The 22,653-nt window shown below is 32.9% G+C and overlaps 2 protein-coding genes across 2 annotated transcripts; one reads left to right on the top strand and one right to left on the bottom strand.

Moving 5' to 3' along the window:
• Positions 1-229: 229 nt before the first annotated feature.
• Positions 230-21,500, bottom strand: LOC105321867 (protein MMS22-like). Its single transcript, XM_011420344.4, has 34 exons — positions 21,190-21,500; positions 15,714-15,789; positions 14,254-14,379; positions 14,057-14,097; positions 13,703-13,775; positions 13,298-13,394; positions 12,933-13,032; positions 12,507-12,640; positions 11,960-12,076; positions 11,531-11,594; positions 11,255-11,379; positions 10,919-10,978; positions 10,662-10,775; positions 10,232-10,284; positions 9,747-9,800; positions 8,810-8,911; positions 8,367-8,478; positions 8,067-8,236; positions 7,719-7,843; positions 7,357-7,447; positions 7,186-7,229; positions 6,820-6,940; positions 6,477-6,536; positions 6,205-6,351; positions 5,806-5,926; positions 5,237-5,407; positions 4,730-4,852; positions 4,341-4,436; positions 4,091-4,129; positions 3,233-3,364; positions 2,294-2,352; positions 2,061-2,183; positions 886-1,077; positions 230-702 (listed from the first exon to the last, which is right to left on the bottom strand). Exons 1-34 carry the CDS (start codon positions 21,281-21,283, stop codon positions 657-659), a joined length of 3,402 nt encoding a protein of 1,133 aa, XP_011418646.3. The 5' UTR covers positions 21,284-21,500; the 3' UTR covers positions 230-656.
• On the top strand, positions 16,848-19,497 carry LOC117689696 (uncharacterized). Its single transcript, XM_034471345.2, has 2 exons — positions 16,848-17,411; positions 18,871-19,497. Exons 1-2 carry the CDS (start codon positions 17,322-17,324, stop codon positions 19,291-19,293), a joined length of 513 nt encoding a protein of 170 aa, XP_034327236.2. The 5' UTR covers positions 16,848-17,321; the 3' UTR covers positions 19,294-19,497.
• Positions 21,501-22,653: the final 1,153 nt, after the last annotated feature.

The raw sequence follows: 22,653 nt of genomic DNA, 5'->3' as shown, positions 1-22,653 counted from the left end.
ATTTTATCACATTTGGCTTAATTTCTTTATACATATACATGTATAAAATTTAAACAGTTCCATGGTCAAAAAGGTAAGATGTTCTTCCTTGGGATTTTGAAACAAGCATTGCAAACCAGGCCTAACATGTATGATACTCTCCCATCTGGCTATGCGGACTCCATACCGTGGCTTGAGAAAAAGAACAAATTTAAATGATCAATTTAAAAACAAAGAAGATGGCAGAAACCACAGTCTTGCTTGATTTAATAAAATATAAATATATATAAAAACAATATCACACATACAATACAGTACAAAAGTTGCAATTTTTTCAGTGCATCTTTAATAACAAGGCAAACAAGCTAGGATGTCATGTATAACCAACGACAAAGATTTTATCCATGTAACGGGTTACCAGGTATATTCATTGGTCACAGTTTACAGAGAACTAGGTGCATCTGTAGACTCTGAATATCCAATGATTTGGTTAGTTCATTCACTTGGTATTCAAATGTGTGGATTGAGCCACAATGACATTCTAATAAAAGTCTTCATAGGAAGCTTTCAATATCTGGTATGCACTATTACATAGCCAGACCAAATATAAATGATCTTGAGGCTCTCCATCACATCAAGCAGTCTTAATTTGAGTAACTCACTCTTTTTTTTAACAATTAGGATCCCACATTGAAATGCTTCATCAAATTATAATACTTGGACCTGAAATGGCAAACAATAATGAAACTATAGACAGTTAACTGTTATTGCAGCAAACCTTCTTACAATTAAAATATGGCGATTCTATATTCATGATTTGCACACTTTTATAAAAATTTCTGCAGTCTCTTTGTTTTCTGATATTTAAATTTCAAGCAAAAAATAATTCTCTAATTTCATACATACCTGACAGTATTATCCCTCCCCACCCCTCTAAATGACTCATTTTCTATCAAACAATGCTGTAGTTGAGAGCTAATCTGTGAAATGTAGGGGCCACATCTAGGGGGTAATTTCTGTAGCAGGTTGAATAAAGCCTCCAGATGACCCTTCTTGTGATCAGCGATGAATTTGGACAAAATCGTACATATGTTTGATCTGTAAAAAATCATTATAAAATATAAACAGTTTCTTTAAATAAAAAAAAAGCAGGGCCACATTACAGGTAAAACCATTACAAAAATGTTCTCATATATTAAAAAAAACAAGAAAAGAGCTAAAAAAAAATTCATTTGTACTTTATTTCCTTTGATCAGTAAAAAAATAATTATTAAAGCATTTTAAATAAGTGACCACTTATTTTTGTTAAAGACTTACCAACAATGCATTTTATTTTTGTTATTATTTGCACTGTTGATATTGCATGTTAGATTTTAGATAAAAGTACTAGAACATTCTTTGATTAAAGTCATCAGGGACATTTCTAGTGTCATCATGGGGGCAGTAAGTATGCAGTAATGACATGTGAACTGAAAGTCAGGCTTTGATACTACACGTTCTAGTATTCACTTTATTCAAGTCATCTTAAATTGTCCACCAGAAATCATTAAATGTTATCTTTTTTGACAAGTCAAGTAAAACATATTACGTAATGAAAAAACAGCCCCAAAAGATAAGTTTATCTAGATATAAAACAATATATTAAGGAGTGCATTTATAAAACTCAAGTAGACACACTTAAAATCAAACTCTGAATGCCTACTTCATGACATCTTCGCATGTCAAGTGTCCGATTCGTTATTCGAGAACAACAACTTGAGAATTGAAATCAAGATGCACAAAAATTTTTCTTTGTACATCAGCATTTTAATGTAAAACAACATTTCTTCAATTCTTCAGATGGAACTGGAATATCACATTGGTTGCAAGAGTTTTTTTGAAAATATACACAAGGCAAATACTACAACTTGAGCTATACATGTATATTTTGTAATATACGTGTTACGAAATTTTAGAATGATTCAAAGACGCAGTATCTAAATTCTTATATTTTTTTGCAATTTCAGATGCCTTTCCCATTGCTCATGAAAGCCAACAACCTCCAAAACATTAATATATATAATCAGTATATTTGTACATACATGTCCGAGTCTCTCTGACTGAGGCACACAGCCTCCATCACACTCAGGAGTAGAAGCTCAGACTGCTGGGAAGACATCAGTAGCTCCACTTTCAGGATAGGGTACAGAACAATTCTACAGTCACTGTAAAAAAAAAATGAAGAGAGGGGCTAAACTACTGAAAACTGTTTAAATTCATAAAGAATAAGAATGATAATTCACTTATCAGTGGTTATCAGTGGTTTTGAATTTACCTCTCAATAACTTTTGGGTCTGTTGTGTGTTTGACCACTTCCACCAGATATTTGATGGCCTTAAAAGGATCAAAACAAAAAGCAAAAAAAAAATAATGTTACACAAAGTAAGATATTAAATACAAGAACTGCCTCACAATGCAAATACTCCAATAAGACCACTTCTAAAATGATATTAAATACATTGCTAAAACTGCCTAAATTTTGATGGTCTTAAAAGGATTAAAACAAAAAGCAAACATAAATTTATGCAAAGTAGTATGTTTAATACAAGAGCTGCCTCATACAGGTAATATATATTCCAATGAGACCACTTCTGACACTAGAAAATAATAAAACATTGCTTAAATTGACCGTGTTTGCAGTTCTTATCAACTCAAGTGCCAAAAGCAAATACCCTTTTTAGCACATGCAGTCTAAATTATTCAACATTTGCCTTTGTCAATTCACTGATTTAGTTTTTACCAAACTCCTTCAATTATAAACTACAGCACTGTCACTGTACATCTAGATAATATACAAGCAGAAATATTTGTTGATGATTTAATTTCGTTATTTTCGTTGGCAGTATTTATCAACAAAATTAAATCCATGACAAATTTTTAACCCTAGTACATGTATTAATAGAAACAGAATTGATACATAATACATTTTAGAGATTACGATATGACGAAATTAAACATCCCAACGAAATTGTATTTGGTTTCTAAACAATGAAATTTTAACCCAACGAATATATGTGCTTCTACAGTCATCATTTTCAAAATACTTCAAATAAATACTGGTTTTAGTAGTTCAATATTGATTTCATTTTTTAATCAAACAAATAGTACAGAATTATTTTTATATGAGAAAAACATCTAGAAAACATTGATCGAAATCAATCTACATTGAAAAGAAATATTTCATCTAAGTTTGTATGAAAACCCATCAACTTACATATTGCTGGTGAGGGTTGTATGCCTGATAATCAAACTGCAAGAATTTTTCACACACAAGTTCCAACATAAAATGTCTGAAGGCAGCATCTGTATCTGAAGGATTCTTTATGAACGTGGATTTTAAGGACAACTGAAAAAAACAAGATAAGCTTATATCCAACTAGAGGTACTGTGAGCAAGCTCAAAAATGATACCCCCCCCCCGCATAAAAATATAAAAACTCAAGTATTTCTCTAGGATGCACCATTTTTCTTAGAGTGACCGCAAACTTGCACAAAATGACCAAAGCTCAAAGTCAGGACATACATGTACATTGTATTTTAAGGCCGCATGCAATCTTTGTGTTAAGTTTTAGCCTCTTTTCTTTTTCCATTTCAAGATCTTGCCTAGACAGAAATTATGCAATTTTTTGACAATGACCTTGATACCTGACACACCTTCATGTCACAAGCAATGTATATGCGAAGTAGGTACTTTCAATGTTATACTCCATAAGAAAGATATAGACAGGACACAAATTATGTACTTTCCTCTCCAGTAACCCTGAGTTTTCAATGTTCCTCCATAAGAAATATAAAGACCAGATTATTATTGCACATGCAGACAGAACAACAGAATGACAACGTGATTCCTATACACCCCCCCCCCCCCCAAAAAAAAAACCCCCAAACCTTGTTTGGGGGAGGGGTATAAATATGTCTTTGGTATGTACATGCATATATTTAAATCATTTTGTTTTCCTATTGTAGATGTGGGTGTTGGGTAGGGAGAGTGGTTATAATAGGCTATGAATTTTCATAAAAATATGTGAGAAAAACAGATTTGGGGGAAAAAGTAGTTTATGACCATTCTTTACCACAAGTGGATGTTGCCTTGAAGGACCCATGGAGGAACTCTGGAAATGAGAAAATCTAGTATGAAAATAAAATAGCATCATAATGGGTATAAATAGTTAGTGAGCAACTTTAGATTCTTTTCTTGCCACAGTTGAAAAAAAAATTCAGCTGCAAGTTTGTTCAACAATTTTTACAACAAAGAAAATTATTAAATCATTAGTTTTTGGTTTATTTTAAAGAATTGACTAAGTTAATAACAAAAGAATCTACCCAGAGCTTTGGTAGATAAATGGAAACAATATCTCCCAGCTTTCTGTTGACATAAGTGGCCCGCCTGTATTCAAGCTTGGAGAGCCCGATCACAAACTGAAATCAAAACAATGCTCTCTTATCACACTCCGAGAGAACGGCACTGATATATATCGAACAAAGCTACTTCAACATATATCAAGACTGTTAACCTCAAAAATACCTTCAGCGACCTTGGAAAAAAGGTTATTATTTATTTCTCACATACCCCGGTAAATAAAAGCTTGAGGTTTTTTTTGTATTTGTGATAACAGGATAAATGAGGTAAAAAAAAAATACAAAGGTCATGGAGCAAAATTGGCAGTTTCTTTATAATTTAAATCAAATAATTAAAAGTCAATTCTTCTTACCTGGTGCAGGTATGCACCAACAGTGTTGAGGAAGGCTGATTTGGGAGGTTTGTCTGCATTGAACATGAAGTGTGGGACAACTAAAGCTGTCAGTATGTTGGGGAGGGGGCAGTCTGGTTTTGACTGCAATGGAAATCAGACATAGATTATACAACCAGAGAGGCAGCACTAGAGTACTTGCTAATGACTAACGATAGTTGTTGAGACTTGTTGAAGAGCAAGGATAACAATTTATTCACATTAAATAATTTTAAAAAGAGTAGAGATGGATCATTCTTTAAAAAAATTTACATGTTCACATCATGAAATGCAAATTAACAGCAAGACTTCAAGTAGCCTTATAATTTGAATACCTAATTAAAGTTAAACTTCTGTTCTATTTTTTCTAACATATCAAGCATGTACAAAAGCAATAGTACGGTAATATAAAAAAAGAAACTTAAATTTCAATATCTGTTCTGGGTTTTTTTTTTATCATCCAGAGGCTGACAAAGAGATGAGAATCACCTGAACAAATAAAACAGGAGCACAGTGCTTCACTAGGTACCCCAGTACAGCATATACATTCTGTAGGATATCAGCCGGTTGAAGGGCCTGCACCACAGGAGCTATCTGTTTGTGAATGTCCACAAAATACTGCATCACTTTATCCCTCAGACATATCCTCTCTTTCCAGCCCTGTATGAAAAATTTCAAAATGAAGCTTCAAAAGGCAACCCCCCCCCCCCCCCCAAAACCTATAATATTTCTTTGTACAAAAATATTCCGTTAACGTGATTAGTCCAAGGGAGTAAATGGAGTACAGCAAAATGAAACTCCAATAAAATCCCCCTTTCCTATAACTGGTCCTAGCTAGGAGACTCCATTTGCAAGGTAATTGTAATTTAATTAATTACATTTGAAAACTCTTGTAATGGTAATGGTAATTTAATTGAAGAATTTAAGCAAGTAATTGTAATTTAATTAATTTCCATTGTAATTGACCCCATCCCTGCTAGGAGTTAATGGTTATAACCCTTGGTGTCCTAGTATTGTGAATAACTATTGTTACAGCCCTCTCATTGGGATATACTCACAGTGGTTTTATCATAAGTTTTCTTGATTGCCTGTATGAAGTGGATGATCTGTCCGTCTTCTGGAGGATCCAGACCACTGGTTGAAAACATCTCACTCACCGCCGGGACTCGCAGGAAGTCTCTGTCACATAGATCATACAGTTTGTTATGCAATGATTACAATTACATGTATGTTTACAGAAAATATGACATCAGCATACAAATCAATAAAATGCTTTTTATTAGCAAATGTCAAGATGTTAATACTCTCTCTCTCTCTCTCTCTCTCTCTCTCTCAAACTTTTCAGAAATGCTAACCACCTTCATATCTGCATGAAGCACCAAAAAAGGCATTCCATTAATTCTAAAATGTACTTCAGTTTAAATATCTGTATAAGAACATTAGAAGAGAACAATCACCTGAGTCTGAGGGGAGTTTGGGGGACCAGTATGGAAGACGCGACCCAGGCCTGAATCAGGGTTACATCATACGACGGGCAGTGCTCCGACAACCTCCGTACAAATCCTTCCACAGAGAGAACTTGGGACAGGAAGCGGCTGGCGATGCTAAAATCATAAAGTATAACATCACTCACTTCATTAATAAAAGTTTTAACACATAATGAAGAGCTTCTGCCATACTTATCTTATTATTCTATATTTGAAATTTAATTACATGTACAACAACATACCTCTTGTTTACTGAATCACTGGTGGAGAAGTTAAAGATGCTGACAAAGTCTTCTGTTTTACTGTGCCAAATAAATAAACCATTGAATAAAGTTACAAGCAAATATATATTTATTTATTGTATCTCTGTAAATATTACACATTTTAAATATTCTCAGGAAAATGAAATAAAAAGATCCCCAACTACATTTGAAGACAGTTTGATTGTACTTTTTTTTGGTCTCTTCTCTAGCCCGCTTACCATTCCACTGACACTAAGCAGAGAGTTACTGGTACAGTATATTTGGAGTTAACAATAGTTTTAGACATTAATGCCATGTTCTGCTCTCATTATTGCAATCTTACCATTCCATTGACACTAAGCACAGAGCTGCCAGGAGGTCAGCACATGGTTCCGGGGCTGTCTGACTGCAACAGAGTGTCCTTAGGGGCGGGGCAATGTTGGACATCACTGCGGAATACATAGCTGAAATAGGCAAGGAAAAATAATGCAATCGAAAACTAGCTTTAAGGTCAAATAAAAATAACACACACAAAAATTAGATGAAATAAGCAGAGAAAAGTAATGCATACAATCACTTTGACAGGAAATGAATGTAGCCATATAGGACTATATACTGTACATATACAGGTATGATTAGTAACAGGTATTCTGATTTTATACTGCAACTTTTTTAGAAAAAGAATTACATGTAGAAATATTTAACATACCTGAATTTCCTGCTGTCATTGCAAAGCCTCTTTTTATAATATCTCTAAAATTAAAAAAAATTAAAACTTATGCAAATAGTCTAAAATTTAAGTAAATTATCTATAGATTTTCGAAATAGGCCTCAAAGTTGTAAGATGCAGTGCAGTAGTTGATTGAAACACAATATTTACCTAAACTTGGAGAGAATTTCCTGCAATGTGATGACCAAGCCACTGACTTCAGAAGTTTTACAGGTGTCCATAAGTTTTCCAAATCCCTCCCCTAAATAAATCAGAAATAAAATCATTAACCTAATACATGTTATAAAGTAGTACATGTATTAAATCATCAATATAAATTTAATGAGAAATCTTATCATTTTTTGCATAAATGGGAATTTTTATTTAGATTTCATAAAGAGTTTTTTTTTTATTTACAGTTAAAACTTATCCATTATCTGAGAAATAACTCAACACGATCCCAATCTTCATCTACATGTTCATGTACACACTGTTTCACTTAGTCTAGGAAATGAATTAAAGAATATTGTTACCAATAAATAAATGCTGAGACAGTTCCACATCAATGCTTCTTTCAAAAACTTCTGCAACATGCTCTACGTAAGCACAGACCACGGTCCAGTGATTGTAACGCCTCAATTCATCCTGACCCAGGTCTCTACAAAAGAACAAGTTCTGAAACAATGTAGACAAACTATATATATCAAAGTGTATTACAGTCAAAAATTAAAAATCATGACAACACACGTACAACTTCACATAATGCGATTATGAAAATAAAAGCTTTTGATATCAAAAACCCCAATTATTTTGGATAAAATATGACAGAAATAAGACTAATGGTATTTTAAAACAAAGCATACATAGAGGTAGTGACTCACATGGAAGCCATATTGAAGATGCTGACCAACTTTTCTGACAAACTTTCCACACTGATGTTTCTCTGTATGTACAACAAGACAGCAGCAAAGAGTCCCCTCAGGAGACAGACCCTGACAGTGGAGACTTCACTACCCAGGACCGCGTCACTGAACTTGCACATCCTTAAAATCTGTGACAGCAGAAAGACCCAAACCACTGAGGTAATTTTGGCTTATAAATAGAGATTCTAAGATTTTTCATTTTTCATTTTTTTTTTTTTTTTTTTAAATTTTATGAATTTAATTAACAAAGCTACTCACTATATCTTCTGTATCTGCAGTAATAGCCAAGCTCAAAAAAAGGCAGAAGAAGTTATGTAAACCTGTGTCTGTAAGCTCTTGCATACGACGGACATGGAATTTTGAAAATATCCTGAGAAAAAGAAAAACAGTCAAATATCGATACTTAGGTTTTCACTTAAAACACTGTGTTCTTGACTACTTGATAGTAAAGTGTCAAAAGTCTTTAAAACGATACTAATCAATAAAATGACATTAAAAAACTCAAAACAAATTCAACAGGCTGCCTTTCTGACATAAACTCAACCAATTACAAAGCAGCTTTATTGGTAATGAACATGTACATGCACATGGACCTGATAGGCTTAATTCAAAACCATAACTGGTCATTTTCATCTAATTATCCTCTAAAGCAAGTACAAATGTATAACCAAATTTATGCATAAACTTCTTATATTCAGTACCTTCCCTTCATCTGTTTCCATTCTGATGACAGAGACCCTTTCTCCTGCAGAGTTTGACAAAGAATACAAAGAAACCTGATGTAACTATTGTCGTCCACCTTACTGAAACGAAACAAAACACACACGTGTACAACTCCTGTGAATTTTTTGATGATATATTGTAAATTTCTTGTTTTATGTGAGTAAAATTCAACTGTTTTGTATTAAATAGCAAGAGTATAAGATTGCACCAAATTATTTAAAATATAATTTCATATACCGATAGTTCTGCACTTTCTGAAAATAAAAGCAAGATTTTGAAATTCGGCTGGGTTCCTACTCATGATTTTACGTGGATATCAATTCACCATATTTAAAATAAGAAAATTTACACTACATAATGGAGGGCTCTTTGCTTTGGGTTTCTTCTCCTATGTTTTTGTCTGCTTTGAATTTATTTATATTCTAGGTTTCATTTCTCACTATCTTTTTCAATAACTTGTATTAAAGTATTTATCATATTCTAAATTTCAAAACCATGCAAAGGCTGTATGAATGGAAATGCTCATATTGGTATGAAAAGAATAGTAACTCTACATCCTCTGAAATTACAGTAACTTTAAAACATGGAGCAACTACAAGTCATGTATTTTGATTGATGTCTTTACATCTTCAACTGTTAAAAAAATGAAAAAAAAAAAAAAACCATGGACACATTTACTATAAAAGTCTGATGAAAAAAAATCTTGCTTCACTAAAAATTTTTCACATACATTAATAAATCTGCAAAACGGCGGCCTTGAAAATTACAGGATTATGTAGGAAACATAATTCACGACATATACGATAACAAGTAATGAATATAGAATCTGCTTTCAGTATGACTGTGAAAAACTAGGGGATAATTACTGTGTGATGTAAAAGAAATCAGGTGATAAGATGGGGTAATCATACTTACCTTTCACCATTGCTGATTCTGCAACACAGTTCTAACTGTTGGCCTGCACTTTTACTGTTGGGAAAAGAGAGAAAATCCAAATATAACTGTACCTACCAGTTATAGAAATGATATACAGTAAACAAGTTCATTAAAACAGGAGTAGAAAACATATTTTCACAAAACAATTAAAAACGACCATCAAGAATGAATTTAGCTCTAAATGAAGATATGTTCAGCAAAGCATCTGATCCATCAAAATTATTGAATAATATTTAAGTGGATCTTGACAAATCAAAAGATCTAAACAATACAAATCATAATAAATTATAATATCTTGCATAAGAGTGCACAAGTAGTTGCAAGATTGAAATCTATTTTTCACATAGAGAATATAAGTATCCATTCATCTGAAAAATGAAGTCAAATAGAGCAACATATGAGATAATGGAGTCATAAAAAATTCATAACATTCATGCTCATGCAGATATGTAATTTAAACATACCAAAGTCTTCGGACTGATTCAATACTCTTGGTATTCAAAGAAAAACTGCTGTTCTAAAATACAAAACATAAGGCTTAATAAGAAAGACAACCTCTACTTTATAGTCATACTTTGTTGTTTTTCTTGAATGCAAGGTTCACAAGTACCAACATTTACAAATCATTTTTCGTTTCAATAATTTCACACATTTTTTATTAATTTCTTTTTTTTTAATTTCTCATCCCACAAGTTACATGTTTTGGCCAGAAGCAAAATGTTTCAATGTCATTGCTATGGAAACTGAGTATGAACTGTCAAAAATATACCCACGGAGAGTCTTCATATGGAACACGCTTTCAAGTCAGAGAAATAAAATTTAATTCTATGATAGTGCGTGGCCACATATATTTGGTATTTATAGAGAATTGATGATAAACAATGATGTACCCACCATCTTCTTGTAGAAGAACTCCCACAGAAGAATCAGGATTCCTGCCCTTGTATCTGTGGGCAGATCATGACACATACTGACCAAAAAACGAAGCTGTGCCTCTGTAATACTCTCCTGAAATAGAGAGACATGAAACCCCCTTGTTAATCTAATATTACAATGCATAAGCAATACATGAATCCACATTCCAAAGCAGGTCTTGTATCTTTGTTTATTTATCTAGTTTTTTTTTTTTGTCTAAAAAGAAGGAAACTTACTTTTGATAAACATGATTTAAGTACAGTTGATATTATCTCCACAACTTTTTGACCAAAATTCTGAAAAAGAAAATCAATACACATTTGTATTACAAAGATCCTAAACAAGTTTTAACATCTTTTATCATATATTGTAAACCAACTTTTTATTGGCATGCGAGAAATTTTGTGCAAGGTTCACGAAGGCCTCGTCTTCACAAACACTTTTCGCAGTGAACCAGTCCTCAAAGAACTTACCATATAGATTTTTAAAAATAATACATGTACAAGCAAAACAAATAAACATCTGTTTTTCATAATCATTATTTTCAATCAAATATTTTTTTCAAAGAAAACCTGCTGTGTGTTGTGGGCTGTAGCCATTTTTGAGATGTGAACAAGAATCCACAGACAGAACTCCGCATTGTCTTCTCCAAAGAGATCTCCAAGCGGGCACTCAAAAACATCAGAGTCCATCTCCTCTGGAAAGAATAGGAAATGTGTACTCTATCAGCCTCTATGGTTGTTCTCAAATATCTCGAGGAGTTTGAAAGCTTATATTTGATCAAACATGTATTCGATTTACCATCCTTTAACTATTTTTTTTTTTTTAATATTAATTTAATGTCTTACCATCTTGAGGGTCTGGTTCTTGAAGAAGCCTTTTGATAATGTCAAACAGAAGCACGTAGAACAACTGAAACAATTTATTACATATTAAAACTATAGTAATAAAATACATGTATATTAAACACAGATTACTATTTATTATTTCATATCAAACAAATAATTTGTGTTCAAACTACAAATTATGAATTTTTTCATAAAATTTTTTAGAGAGTTTTTCTTTAACAACAAATGTTAAACTACAACCTGATTTAGCTCCTACCCTAGATGCTATGTTGGATATCTTCACATGTTATTCTTATTTAACACACTGTATGAATAAATGCTAATGTTATTGCAACAAAGCTAGCATATTGTTTCATGAATTATACATGTAGCTCTTAAGAAGAGCTAGGTAGCTGCTATAGTCTTGAGTGCAGCCCTGCCTAGACTGACCTCTTCCCCGCGGCTCCGCTGATGGGCGTGGTCCACCAACATCTTGACATGTTTCCACACCTCTAACACACAGGGACAGGGGAACGGAGACTTGGTCGGCAGATCTTGAAGAGAAGCCTATCAAGAAGTCAACAGTCTTAGAATAGTTTGTGACAATGCAATCACTTTCAATGTACATTTTCTTTCCTTTTTAATTTTTTCAGGGTGAGGATGGTGGAAAATCTTGCAAGCTATACGAAGTAATTTCACTATTCACCAAATCAAAAATATCAGTTTATCCAGTATAAGTATTTTCATTTTTGACCAAACAACCAAGGTTATGGTTTTAATGATATGGAATTGATATAAGTTCAAATTTACCTTTTGGAGATATTACTGTGATTTCATTATCAAATATTCATTGAGCACCAACTTTAGAGGATTTTACTGTAGACTAAATCTATGAAATTAAATGTTCACGAAAGTGCTAAACGCAAAACAATTTGTATTTGTAGAGCCATGAATAAATGTGTCTATCATGGTATCAGTGATGTTTGAAGCTGTTTACCAGCGTATACATCTTCTTGGCCAGTGTCACCAGCTCCCAAACCATCAATTGGACCATGGACAGGAAACTGGAGCCAGGGTCCCTGTACTGGTTCTGTGGAACACATTTCCTCTGGAAGCTGCTCTCTGGGGAATCTGTGCACAAAAAGAATTTCTCAAATTTGTTCATACATACTTCAGCAGTATATAATGGTTCATCATTCAAAAACACTGAATGCTGTTACATACATTAATTAATGAAAACTGATGAAATATAGTGCATTACAAATGTATAAGAAAAGAAAAAATGCTCTATCATAAAGAACAATCCCTGATTTGCTTTTTTTCTATAAGGCAACAATAAAAATCAACACTATTTTAGTCTCACTGTACGTGAGTCTTGTACATTTTGATACCAATGTTCAGTGTTTATCTGTATTCTACCTACCTATTGATTTGACCTCTACAGCATGCAGAATTTTAAGAATGCCAACATAAATATCTAGTCGACTATGAAAACAACAACTCTCGTATTCTTCAGGATCAGACTGAAAATAAAATCATCAATAATGCAGACTAAGCTATGAAAAGGTTATATGTGCCATCTAGCTATCATGGACCAGCCATATTAAGGTCAATAAGGTGTTAGGAATGCATTAACAATTTTTCCCCCAAAAGAGTACTCTTTGTCAATCTCAAATTATTCAAGCTTTAAATATACTTTAACCTTTGCAGGGGTACTTAGCATTTACTCATTTAAAACCCTGTATCTTGTCTTTAAAAATTGAAGGATGGTTTACGTCTTTGACATACTATGTCTCGGTCCAGGTCTGATAACCTATCGGTGTAGAGAAGGACACCATACACTTCGTTCATTAGGTCTTCACAGGTCTCTCCATCTGCACCATCACTGAAACCACAGAAACAAAATATCTTCTAACTATTTCATTTTACCTATAAAGTGAATGATACTGTGGTTTCATTAATATTCAAGGGTATCAATTTTCCTGTATAAATGAAAATCGCAGTTTCAAGGATACATAAATTCGTGGCCAATGACCCTATTCAATACAAGATGGTAGTAGAAACTGCACTTCAATGAACATTTAATTTCGTGGATAGACTTAACAACAAAATCCACGAACATTGGTATTCAACGAATATTGATGAAATCACAGTTCCTTGTCTGTTATAAAACAAATGCAGCGTTACATGTACCTTACAATGATGTATTTGATAATCTCCAAAAATTTCACAATGTCCTGACGGAATTCAAGCTTGCTCTTTCCATCTAAAAAAAATTAAACTATTTAAAACCTCAGAGTGATCACTGAAAAAAATACTGGTTTTGTGGAAGCATTTTTTTTTACATCTACAAATTTTGTATATTAATTGTAGTCACCAATAAAATTGGTTGTGAAAATAGCAAAAAATTTATCATCGTGAAAAAACACCACATAATGAAAGTATGGTTAATTTTTCTTTGATATCATAAAGAATAAGAGTAAAATTTTAAATGAAACTGTAGTTACAAAATAATTGTGTTCATATTAAATACAAAAGAATACCTACAACTCGTATTATCAGTACTCCTTATGACATTCATCCATTGTCTGAAAGAAAACAACATGTGTATGTTATCTTGTTGTTATTTACTAAATAACACAAATCCCACCATTTTAATAACCAACGGTCATACTTGAAGATAGATCACTACTGCCTATTCATTAAATAGAATGGAGATTATGTGGTACAAGTTAACTTTTTACCTCATCATCATAAAAGCATTTATCCTGTTCATTTGCTTTAAGTGACCCTTAATGAACACCTGGTCAAACAACTCGACGGTGTGTGGAATCTGTGGAAAACTCTCGCTGGTTACACTCTTCAAGTATCTGAAATTTGTATTTTTTCTTAGGTTTAAAGAATTAAAAACATGGAAAAAAATTCGTAAACAAAATTAAGTCACATCAGTCACGAACAATTAATCAAGTATTAATTTTCATGTTACAGGGAAATATTTGACCCCGTTTTATTTTTGCCCTTTTCGCCCTTGTATCTCTTTTAATACAACTGTGTCGACGTCTGGGCGAATTCAAGACTGGGCGAAACTGTTTGCAAATGAGGCCGAAAATAACCATGTGTACAGTATTTTATACATATACCCCCCCCCGAGTACCCAAACTCCGTCACCATAAGCAGAAAACCTCCCGCATTTCTCTGTAAATTATTTTTTGTGGTTTTTATCATTTGCAATCACTAAATATAATCTGAAACAATATAATTTATAAAATTATTAACAAAATTTTTTTTATTTTTATTCAAATAAGCCCTCTGAATACGACGTTTATCACGCGTGCTATCATAGTTTATGAACCTAACTCCGTCACCCACATGCTCTATGATATGGCAGGGAATGAAGACACATTAACAATTTAGTTAAAACTCCATTTAATAGTATCTAGTCCAAGTTATAATAAGTAAAAATGGTGCATACAATTTAATTGTATGGAATTTCATCGAAATGAAATGATCGCCAGAATAAAAAATGGGTCCATGTAACAACAATCACAATGGCCTTTTCAGAATGTATGGATGCCGTTTGATTTATGTCCTTACTTATTTCAAATATTTTATATCATTAATTAATATATTACTTATTATATTATTTATTTATTGCATTTTTAGAAATGTAGCATATTCTAAATAGCGATATACAGGATATATCTATACCCTGTATAAGGCAAAAGTTACGGCATGAGCGATTTGACGTTATCATCAAGAGTAGTGCATAAACGCTATTGTAGACTGAAAAAAATGTGTTAATTACCTTAATCAAAAATGTATTACATGTGAAATGTTTCATCTTGACATTTCTAAAAACGGATGACCACCGCAAATGATCGAATGGGCCCGTATGTCAGAAATATCGATATTTTAGTGCACCCGTGAAAAAGTTTTAGCTGATTTCACACAATCAATGGTGCATAAAATGAACAAGGTTTAATTCTGTTATTTTTTGACACATTCTTAAATTTAACCGTTGCAAATTGTTGACATTTGATAAAAGATTTTTGACATGTAAAAAATGACTTCATAATCGTACTTGATTTCAAACAGTGAGGAGTTTCCCAAAAGTGACGGAGTTAGGGTAGTGACGGACTTAGGGGGCTATGCGATACTGTGTACTTTGTTAATGATGCATAAATGAAAGATCTAAACAACCAACCTCCTCATTTCAGCCGTGTTATTTTTACAAGTAGAACATTCATAAGGCTCTGAAAATTCAATGTCCATAAGCACATCTGAAGAAAAAAAATATACAAATGTGACTACCAACTACTGATCAAAAAGCTTCTTTTCTCAATATTTATGGCAGATTTATAATTTCTGATATAAAATGCTAATATAATTCATTGCAAATAAAATATAACCAAAAAAATGAAAATTTTTAGAACAAAGGTCTTTAAAATTTTGGACTGTTTAATTCATGGAAGGGGGATGTTGAGAGTAAATTGAGATAGGGAATATGGACCTTCTGACATATATATCAATAAATGTACTTTGAATAGAGTGGGGGAAAGCTTGAATGATGATTGAAATTTTACTTACTCCATGGTGTTTATAACTTATTTGAAAAACAATGTGGCTGCACAAAGAATATCACCATGAACCCACACACTCCTGTCAAATGTCAGATTCCAGCAAGTCCAGACAGTCACATACATGTACATTTACCTACCCAGGTCAATATTTACATATATTGTATATCATATTATATATGATATGCACCAATCTGCCATTTCACTCAGTTCCTCAAGAATCAATCCTAAAACCCAACTCTGTGCAAATGCTAATGGCATATTGCAAGAAACTTATAGCCAGTGCACAATAAAGCCAAAGGTCAGGGATAAACTTGAACAGAATATATGTACAGCTGTGCTGTGCTTTTGAGAAAAAAGATTATGACACGAAGGATGAATGTACTGTATTTAAAGAATTCGATTAATGATCATGGACCCAGCCTATGTATAGAAGTGGTTCTTGGATGGAGGGTAATGGTACATTATGGACATTCCTTGGAGTTGGAGATGTGGAGAGTAATTCAGAGCACGTGGCTGATAGATCATAGAACTGAAATTCAAGTGGAACAAAGTGACATTGATACAAGTCATTATGGACCCAGTCACCCTGCCCAAATAAATAATTAAGTGGTGCTGTCTGGAACTGCATGTGTAATGGTGTACCAGGGAGTTGGGGGATGTATATATATGTCTGGAGTACATGCCACTGCTTGGATTGAAAATGAACATGATATCCATAAGGAATGTAGCATGACTGAAAGTACTGAAATCCTGGTGGTACAAAGGGTAACAAGTGAACTCGGCACCTGGTGAATTTGGCACCTGCGTAAATAGTGAAGTCGGCACCTGGTAAACTCGGCACCTGGTAAACTCGGCATCAGGAATCTGGTGAACTCGGCACCTCGATATTTTTTGCTTATCATAACTTTAAATAAACATAGAAGAAATACAAAACCTCGTTATTTTTTTTATTATCATAACTCAGATATAAAAAATAAATTAAATATTAAAACGAAGAAATAAGGTTGATTTGTATACATGTTAATTTATTTCCTATATAGAACAGTAATATAATTATGTATACACAACATCAAAGGTACTGTACTTAAGCATGTGTTATCCAGTGTGTACCTTGTTTAAATTGCTAAAACAAGAAGATGACAGCGGGGTATTCCTAGTATACATGGAAAGGGCTACCAGGTGCTATTAGACGGTGTATTACCCGTACACATAGAAGGGGTAAGATACTAATTATGAGGAGGTTAATGAAGAGACACTGTCAACACATGGGTTTCCCAATGTCACCTTTTCTTGCGACTTCAAGAAGACAACAGCAATGGGTGGTAAGTAAAATACATTATAAGCACATATATTTAAAATAACAAATTTGAAAAGAAAGTAAATATGTAATAACTATGCATATATTAATTGTTTGTAGATTTATAAAGTTCACTTGAATCCCCTATAAAATAATATCTACATGTATAATTATGAAACTAATTAAGATATTACCATTAGACTCTGACTATTTATGGAATATTTATGAAATATTTTAATTTTATGATCAAGGCACCACATCAATTGATTATTTTTAAATAGCTGACATTTATTAAAATAAAGTATATTAAATAAAAAAAGGTTTATATACTTTAAATATATACAATTATTGTATATATTTAAAGTATAGATGAATTTTAAATATAAAGTTTATACTTGATTCCCATATCTACATGTATGATTAATATGAAACTTATTAAGACATCACCAATAGATTCTTACTATTTATTGAGTATTTATGAAATATTTAAATATTTTAATTATATGATTATATGCAATATAACTAGTTTAAGATCACTAAAAATAGGAAAATATATAAATTTACACTGTATAACCCAACTTTCAATGCTACTTAATTTACACGTCTTGTAATACATTGTATTAACTTTCTACAATCAATTACACTTTTGGAAAAATACATGAAATTTCAAAACTATTCAACAATCAATGAAAATATGTTGAAAACAACTGATTCTCAATCTTCTATCTAGGAAGTTAACCTTTGTCTTGATACTTGTGCTGCAACACAAAAATACTTGTCAAAGTATAAATTCTAAGAATGTATTTTAATTATCTCTGATTAGTGCAAGACTGCTTTGAACTCTCGCTCCCCCCCCCCCCCCCCCTCTCTCTGATAATTATAAATGAAAACACATATAGAATGTGGCATTAAGTTAAAACGTAAATTCACAAAGGCTATTGTTTAAATTCATGAAAATGTACTGTAACAATAAGATACCATATTGAATTATGTTTACACCTGAAAAAGCATTTTACAAGTTATCCAACGTAAGTACCAAACAACATATCCTTTAATTGCCTGCAAATGATTTCCATGATTGGATATTTTCCCTGAAAGAAAAACTGGAAGTTAAATTCATTTCATAAGTATAGTTTTATATAATTTTTTTGTGTCTTTCTTAAAAACAAGTGTACGAATGCTTCTTTCTTTCTAAATAATCACATTTATAGTTGTATGTATAGAATTTTAACAAGTGTAGTGACATTCAGGCTAAAATAACACCAGTATGTAGATATTTGATAAATGTAGTAATTTTAAGAAAGTTAATGTTATCTAATATTACATGTAGTATTACATGTATGCAAGGATGAACTAGATATATAAAATAAATAAAGATAAGCAAAATTTTATCAACAAAAATAATTAGATTTGTGACTATTCAAATCTGCCAGTATCTTGAATATAAATTAGAAAAAAAAGTATTTATTTTCATGCAATTGTAGTTCGAGGAGACCTTCCTACGTCTGGATGGGCGTGCACCAGAGGTTCTTGCTCCAGTGATGGACTATGTCTACAGGACGTGGATCCGTTCTTCAATCTTTAAGATCCATCACTGGAGTGTGTTCATGACGTCCATCCGGACGAACAATGATGTGGGGGGATGGCACAACCGCCTAAACACCAGTGTTGTCACCAGTGGATCGGTTCCCTTTTACCATCTTCTTCTTGTTCTGCATCAGGAAGCGACAAACATCACAGTGCAGATGAAGATGGTATCTGAAGGGAAGATGCAGAGGTTCCAAAGGAAGAGGACATTACAGGTGGAAGGTCGTGTCTTCAAGCTTTGGAACAACTACTGTGAAAGATTGATCACTGCGAGTGAACTGTTAACGGGCTGTGCTTCTATTTTGGACCACCAGCTTTGAACATGTGATTCGTTCAGATATCGTGATAACGACAGCTGAGCCCCCCTTCGTGAAATGTGCATCTTGTAATGTAAAAATGTCTTTAACTTATAAAGTATGTTTGTTATTGTCACTGCATTTAAAATATCTTGTTTTGTTTTATTGAGGTTTTTTTAAATCAAAATTGCTATTACTGTTTTTGTTATTCGTTGTGCCTATGTTCATAATGAATAAAAAGATGGATGTAGCTAAGAATATAATAATCGTTGTTGTTCTTGAAAGGATTTTAATGAATTAAATTAGACAAAATTGCAAAATGAGTTAATTGAATATACAACTACAAGCAATATTATAGTTCACACAGAATCAATAATTTCAGTGGCAAATGAAAAATTTGCTCTTTAATGGTAAAAAAAAATGTAGTAAACATACTACAATGCAAGAAATTAAGGACATGATAAGAAAATGATTTAAAAAACCACAAAATAATCATTTCTGATATTCAATCTGTCTCCTTTAATTATTTCTGCCTATAGTAATTATTGTAAGTATTTTTACTACATTTAGCAATAATATGGTTATATGGATTAATTGTCTCAATTTATCTTTTAACTAGGCCTATTTTCTCCGACCGTAATAAGCTTGGGAGCGCCTCTGATATGCTCATTGATGAATGTGAAGAACATCGCACCAAGATGAAACTAAACTGGTCATATAACAACCAAATGTGCAAATGTTCATAAAATTTTCATATTTAGAAAGATAAATTCTTACATAAATTATATCAATTCAAAATATATGTTAAGCCAGTAGCTAGTGAATTATTTCGTATCTGTTGATAAATGTGGTCGTCAGTAATAAGTTACATTGAAAAACTCACCTTTCTTCATAAACAGACATTTCCATGATAAAGATACAGTCGTATACATTGTGTAATCAATTTTTTTAAAAAATGTGTGTCTAGAAACAAAGAGATAAATGAATACTATGCAAATGCCGAATTCACCAGATGCCGAGTTTACCAGGTGCCAAGTTTACCAGGTGCCGAGTTTACCGGATGCCGAGTTCACTATTCTAGGTGCCGAGTTCACCAGGTGCCGGGTTTACTAGGTGCCGGGTTCACAAGCATTCGTACAAAGTGGTATCTAAATATGTTAATGTCCACACCAGCTGTACACGCAATCTTATTGTAGCAGCGGAATCAAGTGAAGTCGTACCAAAACAGACTTGTAATCAAACAGTCTGGTCATACCCAAAACTCTATGGTCCACTCGTACCCAAACATTTGATTATGACTTTACTAGTCGACTTGTACCCACAAACAATAAAAAGATATTATTATAATAAGAAAATAGAACTCCTGGTTTTTTTTTGGTCATCTGATCGAGTCACTTGAGTGACCTATTGCAATTGGTTTTCATCTATCCTTGTGCATTGTGTATTTAACAAATGTAATGTCACACTTATAAAATTTCTGTGGGTTCAAGTCGACTAGTCATGTCGTAATTAATTGTTTTGGTACGTGTGGACCACAGAGTTTTGGGTACGTATGACAGGACTATTTGATTAGGAGTCTGTTTGGGTACGAGTCACTTTGGTAACAAGTTGACTGTAATTTGTTTGGGCAAAATGGTCTGAGGATATCAGCCTGGGTAGCTCTGTGGTAGAGTTTCTGACTAGAGATGCGGGGTCCTGGTTTCAATTCTCTGTTCAGCCCTCCTTTCTTACATGTGTACATTTACATTACGATCACAGGTGCTTCCCAATGTTGTAAATGATGAACAATATCTATTTATTTATGTCTACCCTCTATTATTGCTGATTTTACAGTATAGAGGGTAGAAATATAGAAATATATATCGCTCGTCATTTACCAAATTAGCGCCATTGATTACAGTAATTTATATCAACACTTACCCGAGTCTGATTCCCTGGGTGGTGTCATAAGCATGTTCTCCTCTGAGATAAGATGGTGGAAACCTTCACTGTCTTCGAATTCCATCATACTCATTGCCGATCCAATAAATAATATGCTGATGTGGTTAATCGGAGAAAATTCGAATTTAAGTGTTAAATACACGTTTACCTGCAATCTTAACTATGTAGCCGTGTACAATGAGACAGAATGTCATAATAATATACTTAAAATGTAAAACAATTCTTTCACAAATTGAACAGAATAAAAGATTTTGATAAACAGATTTCAGAACTTTTGTCACTTTCCATTTTCCCGCAAAATAATTATAAATGGCGAAATCGGAGATAGGGGAATATTTTTTCCGGGATGATAACGGCAAGAATAAAACATTCGTTTTCAAACGGAATAATTCTTTTCTCATTTACTTTAATTTGTTCGAAATTAAATCATTATCTATTCTGTTAAAATAACATGTTAGTAAAGTGGATTTATACTCTCTCTCTCTCTCTCTCTCTCTCTCTCTCTCTCTCTCTCTCTCTCTCTCTCTCTCTCTCTCTCTTTCTCTCTCTCTCTCTCTATCTTTCTCTCTCTCTCTCAAAGTTATTGTGTCACCTTGACCTGACGATTAATTGACTTAATTAATACGTCAATTCCAGTAGAGGTTAATCGTAAAACTGGTACATGTATTAATCTCTAACCGTTTAGAGGCTTATTTTGAAATGACACTGCATTGGGCTGTTACCCTTTTAATCTCTGTACTTTAAAAACGTTATTGTATTGCTCTGGTCGTATAAAACTATATATCCCCTTTCACCGGATATATACATGTGTATTGATTTAATTAATCTCCTCAAACCTGAACCCATACTAAATGGATTTTTATGACCTTTCAAAGTAAATTAGGCTAAAATTTAGTAATATAATTCCAACCAAAAGCACTGGAAACGTCCAAACACAAATTGTTAATTCATCATCTAATAATCAATGAAAATTATTTGTCATTGCCATTTTTGTAATAAATAAGATATATCTTTTCAATTGAGCCGTTGAACAATGCACATGTATGAAGACAATTGACATATGCACACACTGCATTCATTACATGCAGACATGCGGTGTCGCATATACATGGACATTGGTTTGTGGCGTGCCATCCATTTCCAAATACATCCCTATCATTCACATCAAAACCAAATGCATGCGCATTTTAAAGAGTCCCATTGCACTGATAACTACAGGGACTGTCTATAAACTGTTGCGATTTTATAATTCATGCAGAAGATACGTCACACCAGCCAAATGCAAGTTTAGAAGTACATGTTCATATACTGGTATTTTTTTTGGACCTGATAGAAAGTTGTTTGGAATCAAATGATTTTCTTTGCTTCTATGACAACAATCAAAAACTGAATAATTTTGAGAATTGTTGCTAACAGCAGGCATGCAGTAGAAGTCGTAATTTA

This window comes from Magallana gigas, chromosome 3, assembly GCF_963853765.1.
Source record: "Magallana gigas chromosome 3, xbMagGiga1.1, whole genome shotgun sequence".
Classification (NCBI taxonomy): Eukaryota; Metazoa; Mollusca; class Bivalvia; order Ostreida; family Ostreidae; genus Magallana; species Magallana gigas.
Note: the sequence above shows the minus strand (reverse complement) of the source record. Positions and strands in the feature narration are given on the sequence as shown.